The sequence below is a fragment of the Pistacia vera genome, unplaced genomic scaffold (genome assembly GCF_008641045.1).
Source record: "Pistacia vera cultivar Batoury unplaced genomic scaffold, PisVer_v2 Contig913, whole genome shotgun sequence".
NCBI lineage: Eukaryota > Viridiplantae > Streptophyta > Magnoliopsida > Sapindales > Anacardiaceae > Pistacia > Pistacia vera.
The window spans coordinates 34,785-42,972 of NW_022196794.1; the positions used below are offsets into that span (position 1 = coordinate 34,785).

Genomic DNA, 8,188 nt, shown 5'->3' on the forward strand with positions numbered 1-8,188 from the left:
ATATTATTTCCTTGCTTCTGTCCTTAAAATTTCTTGGCATCTCCTTCAAGTTTCTCGTTGATTATTCATATTTTATTTTTTAATTAAAAAAATGGCCACTGGTTATTCACATCTCAGAAATCTATCGACTTCTTCATGCCAATAATTATTATGAAAAGGAAAATACCAAGAAAACAAGGACCCTTTGAAAACTGGTCAAAAAACAAGTGAAAACATATCGTTTGATCATGATCTATGTTCAGAACCAGACAACATATGAAATGAACTAACGTAAAAGAAGAGATCATTCAAATGTAGAAGAAATAAAAAACGGACAAAACATTGGTAGCTGGATTTATTTAAGTTTAAATTAAAGTAGATCATAAAATTTTCACTACCTGCCCTCCCAACCCTGTTTCTTCTGTCTCTTTCTCCTCCTATAAAACCAGTTTCAGAATCACGCTTCACATCTTAAAGCTTTCATTTTTCTTAAATCAACACAAATCCCAAAAAATCCTGACTCTGCCAATCCATTTGTCTCTCTGATTCCATCACTGGTTGAGGTCAGTCACTTTCTTTTACTACTTTCTTGCTCATCATTTTTTTTTTTTTTAATTTTCACTTGTTTTGAACAAAATTGTGCTTGTAGTTAATATTCAGACTGATTTTCTTTTGATTATCTGGGAAAGCTCAGTGCTTCTTTTTCAGTTATAGAAATTATGGGTTTGTTCCAGTATAGTGGAGTCTTGTGTTTTTGTCTTCTTCTTTTGTTCAAAACTTGTATTGCTGACTCTCAACATATTGGCAAGATATATCCTGGGTTTGAGGCATCCCACAGTGACTGGGTTGATAAGAATGGCCTATTCCTGCGGTCTAACAGCTCAGTTTTCGCTTGTGGATTTTACACTGGCTTGGATGCTCAACTGTTTTTGCTTGTTGTCATTCACATTAGTAGTGCCAAAGTAGTTTGGACTGCTAATAGAGCCAAATTGGTTAAAGGATCTGAGAAGTTTGTGTTTGGGAAGAATGGGAATGTTTATTTGCAACTGGGAGATGGTGTAGCTTGGTCCTCAAATACCACTGGTCAGAAAGTTTCATCCATGGAATTGCAGGACTCGGGCAATTTGGTGTTGCTTGGAGAGGATGGAACTGTTGTTTGGCAGAGTTATAGCCATCCCACTGATACTCTTTTACCCGGCCAGGAGTTTTCGGAAGGAATGAGACTTAAAAGTTTTCCCAACAGCAACAACATGAGTGTTTTTCTTGAAATAAAGTCTGGTGATTTGGTGTTGTATGCAGGCTATCAGACTCCACAAACCTATTGGTCCTTGGCAAATGATAGCCGAAAAACGAATAGTAGTGTTGGTGGCAAGGTCCATTCTGCATATCTGGAGTCCTATGCATGGAATTTCTATGATCAGAATAAGAAATTGCTTTGGCAGTTCGTCTTCACCGAAAATAATAATCCGAATGCTACCTGGGCTGCCATTTTAGGCTCAGATGGGGCGATTACGTTTTCTGATCTTCACAAGGGAAATCAAGTTGTTTCTGAGGCTATCAAGATACCACAGAATTCTTGTGGCAATCCTGAGCATTGTGGCCTGTATTATGTGTGCTATTTCGAGAATTGGTGCCAGTGCCCTTCGTCTCTTCAATCTTTCAATTGCAAACCTCCAATTTCTTCAACCTGTGATGGCTCCAATGATTCAGCAGAGCTTTTATTTGTTGGCGAGAATCTTTATTATTTTGCACTTGTCTTTGTTAAACCCCTTTCAAAATTCAATGTTGAGGATTGCAAAGAAGCTTGCCTTCATAACTGCTCCTGCTCTGCACTGTTCTTTCAAAATAGTACTCAAAATTGCTATCTATTTGATCAAATAGGTACTTTTCAACGCTCTCAGCAGGGTTCGGCTGGTTATATTTCATATGTGAAGATTGTGAGTGGAACCAGTGATGGAAGTGGAAACAAGGGAAAGAAGACTCTATTAATTGTGTTCATGGTTATTGCAAGCATAATTGTGATTGCTGTTCTACTTTATCTGGGACTATGGTACCGCAGAAAGAAGAATTCAATGAATTTTTCTCAAGAAAACTTGGAAGAGGACACTTTCTTGGACAGTTTTTCTGGAATGCCTATTCGCTTCGGTTATGATGATCTCAGTAAAGCAACTAGAAGCTTCTCTACAAAGGTTGGTCAAGGAGGGTTTGGCTCTGTTTATCTAGGTGTGCTACCCGATGGAACCCAGTTGGCTGTTAAAAAGTTGGAGGGTATTGGCCAGGGGAAGAAGGAGTTTAGAGCTGAAGTAAGTATAATTGGGAATATACATCATGTCCATCTGGTCAGGCTCAAAGGCTTCTGTTCTGAGGGGGCTCACAGGCTTCTTGTTTATGAGTACATGGCAAACAGGTCTTTGGATAAATGGATCTTCAAGACTGACAATGAAAGTCAATTTTTGAGTTGGGATACTAGATTCAATATTGCAGTGGGTACTGCAAAGGGATTAGCTTATCTCCATGAGGAATGTGAAGTGAAGATTGTCCACTGTGACATAAAACCTGAAAATGTTCTTCTTGATGATCATTTCACTGCCAAAGTTTCAGATTTTGGTCTGGCGAAGCTGATGAACCGTGAAGAAAGCCTTGTATATACAACACTGAGGGGTACAAGGGGGTACCTTGCACCAGAATGGATAACAAACAATCCTATTTCTGAGAAGAGTGATGTATACAGCTATGGCATGGTCTTGCTTGAGATCATTGGCGGCAGGAAGTGCTTTGAGCTAGAGAATGATACCGAGAAAGCCCATTTTCCTTCATATGCCTTCAAGATGCTGGAAGAAGGAAAAGTAAGCGAAATCCTTGATCCAAGACTAGACGTCAATGTAAACGATGAGCAAGCTTTCACTGCAATCAAAGTTGCATTGTGGTGCATACAAGATGAGATGCATCTGAGACCGCCAATGACTAAAGTCGTGCAAATGCTTGAAGGGCTCTGTGTTGTACCTCAGCCACCTACCCCTTCTCAGTTGAATTCTCGGGCATACTCAGGTTGCTTCAAGTGGAACGATGATGGTAGTTCATCTGGAATACTTGGTGACAGTAGTGGCATACTTATGTCAGCTGTTCGACTATCAGGTCCAAGATAATAGAAGCAATGTAATATAGGAGACATATATATAGATTTGTGAGCTTTCCAGTATAACAAGGTTCTTTTTACTTCTCAGTAGCATTTGAACCATTAGACTTCCTTTGCTCATTAAGCTTGTAAGTTATATCAAGTGAAATCACTTATGCCCCAATGAAATTTTAGTTTGTCAATTTTGTGAAAATTTCCCATTTCAAGGTTTTCATTGTTCCTTTTTTGCTGGTTTTTATGATAGGAGAATACTAATTGAACTGATCAAGAACCAAAAAAGAACTGAATCTATTTCAAATTCACAAGTAAAAAACATGCCATGAGCAATCCTGCAGTCAAGCACACTGATTGTCAACCAAGCTGGAGAAATGGGCATTTGATTGATAAATTAGTATTTGTATTATACATTAGTCGATACAATTCGTAATCTTGTAAACTAATTTTATTGCCGATATATATATATTCCAATTATAATTTTCTCTCTGGCATAGAAGTCTTTGTGCTGAAGCTAGAAAGAAACAAGGTGATGACTAAAGATGCTTCTTTTTCCTGTGTGTAAACCAACGAGTTATATTGTTTTGACTTGACCACCTTACAGATTGAAGTCACTCCTTGTAACTTTGGCAATCCATTTGTTTGTGTAAGGCAATTAACAAATGACGTCCGTGACTTTTTGTTTTTATTTCTCAGGTCATTTTCTTCTTCAATCTGTGACTGATTCGGAAGCAAGCATCATCAGAGTGCTTATTACATAACCCAGTTAAGCAATTGTCAACCAAGCTAGACGAACCGCTTGGAAGCTTGGGTCCAGACCAGAGATTCTCTTCTGAGCTTTAATAGTATAAACGTGTTCTCAGATATTCATTTTAAATAAATAAGCACGGGTAGTAGGTAGAACCGGCTACGATAGAACCGAATCGAACTGGAACCTACTCGGAACTGGCACTGTGCGGTAGGTTCCGATTTCATTTTATTGGAACTGACACTGTGCAGTTTTGGTTTCAGTTCTTGTGTGTGGAGGAATCGGAACTGGAAAAAGAACCTAAAATGGGTACCCAGTTTGGAACCTGCTTGGACCCTGTAACGGGTACCCATTTGGAACCTATTTGGAACCGATTTTTAGAACATGTTTTGGAACCTGGGCTCCAAGAATATTTGTGAATAATGGGGGTTTCATTATTTTACATATAAAATTTAAAATAGAAAAAATAAAATTTTAAATAACTTAATTAATAAATATACAATGATACTTATTACATATAAACTACACCATATTAAAAACTTTAATATATTATAATATATTAATATTAAAGTTTGATTAATTAAGTGTATAATTAGAATTAGATCCAATTAAAAGTGTTTTAATGTTATTAAAAGAATCATTTTTGAATAAAATAGTATATTTGATTGAATATAATAAATTTCGTTATTTACTTCAATTATCAAGTTATAAGTATATCTATTATAAATTAGCATTAATTAATTATATATGATAAATTGATAACATTATAAATTTAATTACGTTAAATATCATACTTAATCAATATAAAACATTACATTATAGTTAAAATTACTTAATTAATTATAATTTTATAACATTACTTATTGATTTATAGTATAATTATTATAGCATTACATTAATTGATTACTACTTAATTAATTGACTTATAACAGTTTACATTACTTAATTAAATATTAGAAACTTAATATATTATAGCATTAATATAGATTCTAGTATAATTACTTAATTACTTAATTATTATAACATTTCATTACAAACATTAATACAATACTTAATTAAATGATTAAAAATTTAATTAATTATAATTTTACATTAAAGATTTATAGTATGATTACTTAATTCACTATAACATTACATTATAGTATGATCCATAATTGATTATACATTACATAATTAAATGATTTTTTAATTGATTAGTTATTATATTATAAACATTAGCATTACTTGATTAAATGATTAGATATTTAATTAATTATAAATACATTATAAATTTACAATACGATTACTTAATTAATTGTAACATTACATTATAATAAATGATAACTTAATTATTATAAACATTCTATTATAAACAAATTATTATAATATTATATTAAAATTTATAATATGATTACTTAATTCATGTAACATTTTATTATAGTATGATCACATAATAATTATTATACATTACTGATTACTATTATTTAATTGATTATGACATTGTATTTAAACATTAATTATAACATTACATTTAAACATGATTACTTTTAAACATTATATTATAATTAAATTTACTTATTAAATTATAACATTATTACATTACATTATATGATGATCACTTAATTAATTATAGCATTACATAATTAAATGATTCCTTAATTAGTTATAAATTTATAACATTACATTATAAACATTAGTAATTTACACATTATTACATCACTTAATTAATGATTAAAATTTAATTAATTAACATTACATTATAGAGTTATAGTATGATTATTTAATCAATTATAACATTCCATTATAAATTTTAGTATATTAATTAATTGATTAGAAATTTAATTAATTACAATATAATTATAAATTTATGTAAATTACTTAATTCATTACAACATTACATTATAGTATGATTACATAACTAATTATAACTTATATAATTAAATGATTACTTAATTGATTATGACATTATATTATAAACATTAGTAATTTATTACATAAACATTAGCACAATACTTAATTAAATGATTAGAATTTAATTAATTAACATATTAACATTACATTATAAATTTATAATACAATTACTTAATTAATTGTAACATTACATTATAGACAAATGATTACTTAATTAAATTATTACGTAATTAATATAAACATTACATTATATTATGATCACTTAATTAATTATAGTATTACATGTTAAATGATTACTTAATAGTTTAAATTTATAATATTACTTATAAACATTATTAATTTACTACATTAGTCATTAGTACATTACTTAATTAAATGGTTAAAAATCTAATTAAGTGAACATTACATTATAAATTTATAGTATGATTACTTAATTAATTATAATATTACATTAAAACACCAGTACATATTTAATTAAATAATTAAAATTTAATTAATTATACATTATATTATACATTTATAGTATGATTACTTAATTAATTATAACATACTTATATTAATAATTACTTACTTAATTAACTACAATATTATATATACATTATAAACATTAACAATTTATAACATAAATTAACAATTTACAGATAAGTAATTGTTTGTGTCTTGGTTTTGATTGAGAAATTTTATGTGAATTGTGATGTTGATTGAATTCAAGTGTTGCCTAGAGATTAGAGGATTTATGAGTTACATTGGACACAAATGAATGAGTAATCAAAATTGGTTAGAGTTGCATTTGTAAACTTTTAAGGTATTTTTGTTATTTTTTAAACTAATAAGGGGTAATTGATTTTTACAGCGTACCCAGGAAAGAACCGGAACCTGCATTTTAGGTTCCAGTTCCTTGAATTTAGAACCTGCACTGTGCGGTTTGGTTCTTTTTTTGGGAACTTGCACGTTGCGGTTTTAGTTTCGGTTCTCCCGAAAATATAGGTACCCGAACCGCTCACCCCTAATTTTAATATTAAAAACTATCGTTTCCTTAACCATAATGGGTTGGCTGAATAAAGGCTTGGGGTCAAGGGATTTGCTCCCTTTGTGATCTCAAGTTCGATCACAAACGGTTGCTAATATTGTTGCCATAGACCGCAGGGCTTGCCTTGTCCAAGGTTGGGGGATTAGTCGAGATGCACTTAGCTGGTCCAGACCCCAACAACTATCGTTTGAAGGTGAGTTTCTGACAAACCCACTTGAATAATACGAAGTCTCTTTTAAAATTTTGGAAATAAATACATTTGTCTCTGCAAACTAATCAACAAAGGGAGTTGTCAATTTCTTTTTTCTTTCTCGGGTTGTTTTCTTCTTTGTTCTCCATCACGCTCAATGTGTTGAATTATAAGTTTGCTTTTAGTTTGTTTATCATATTGTAGTTGTTGTGACAGACCCAACCCCACGGATAAAATTAACAGCAAGGAAAACACAGGGAAAATAATAACACACGATAATTTATGTGGTTCGACTTTTTAGCTTACGTCCACAGGCGAAGATAAAAGAAGAATTTCGCTAACAAAATGGAGTATACAACATTTGGTGAAACTCTCAATCCCCAATCCCAAATACACCTAGTATCTCTCACACTCTAATTTCTCTCTAACTCAAGCTTTCCGTCTCTAATGTTGGTATTGCTTGAGAATGTGTGTGATGATCTTTTGCCTAAAAATGCACCCGTATCAATAGTGAAGGGAAGGCCAAAACTTGTCAAGATTTTCGGTACAAAATCCAGCGTGTGAATTTGTGAAGCCATCAAATAAGTATGAGAATTTTGACATGTTGGGAGACATGAAGCTAAAATTTTGCTTTGGTGGCATTTATTACCACAAAAAAAAGTTTATCTTTCATCATGTGAACCTGGAGAAGAAAAATGCATGGCATTTAATTACCATGTGACAAAGTCTTGTGTGATCAAAATCTTTGACTATTCAATAATTATTTAAGCTACTTTTTCTACAAATCTCCACCTTGGCTTAAATAGTATCAGACTCCATATTTAACTTCTTCAATTATCTTCTGCAAATTTCTTGGAGGATTTACTTGGCGTAAATGTCAATCAAGTCCAAATAATGTTTGAACTTTGTGACTAGAAGAGATTTCGTCATCATGTCAGCTGGATTATTTGAGGTACTAATCTTCAAAACTTGAACAACACCATCAGTGATAATGTCTCGAATGAAATGATACTGAACGTCAATATGCTTTGTCCTTTCATGGTACATTTGATATTTAGTCAAGCGAATAGCACTTTGGCTATCACAATGAATGATAGTCATTCTAAGATTCATGCTGAGTTCACTATATAAGCCTTTAAGCCAAATAGCCTTTTTAACTACTTCAGTTTCTACCATATATTCTACCTCTATTGTAGAAAATGCAATTGTAGCCTGCAAAGT

General features: G+C 31.6%; 1 protein-coding gene across 1 annotated transcript; it reads left to right on the forward strand.

Moving 5' to 3' along the window:
- The first annotated feature begins 536 nt into the window (after positions 1-536).
- LOC116119978 (G-type lectin S-receptor-like serine/threonine-protein kinase SD2-5) lies at positions 537-3,288 on the forward strand. Its single transcript, XM_031405916.1, has one exon. The coding sequence runs from the start codon at positions 699-701 to the stop codon at positions 3,123-3,125; it is 2,427 nt and encodes an 808-aa protein (XP_031261776.1). The 5' UTR covers positions 537-698; the 3' UTR covers positions 3,126-3,288.
- The last annotated feature ends 4,900 nt before the right edge of the window (positions 3,289-8,188 follow it).

Coding starts and splice junctions, on each gene's coding strand:
- LOC116119978 (XM_031405916.1), top strand. CDS start 699: ATGGGTTTGTTCCAGTATAGTGGAGTCTTGTGTTTTTGTCTTCTTCTT.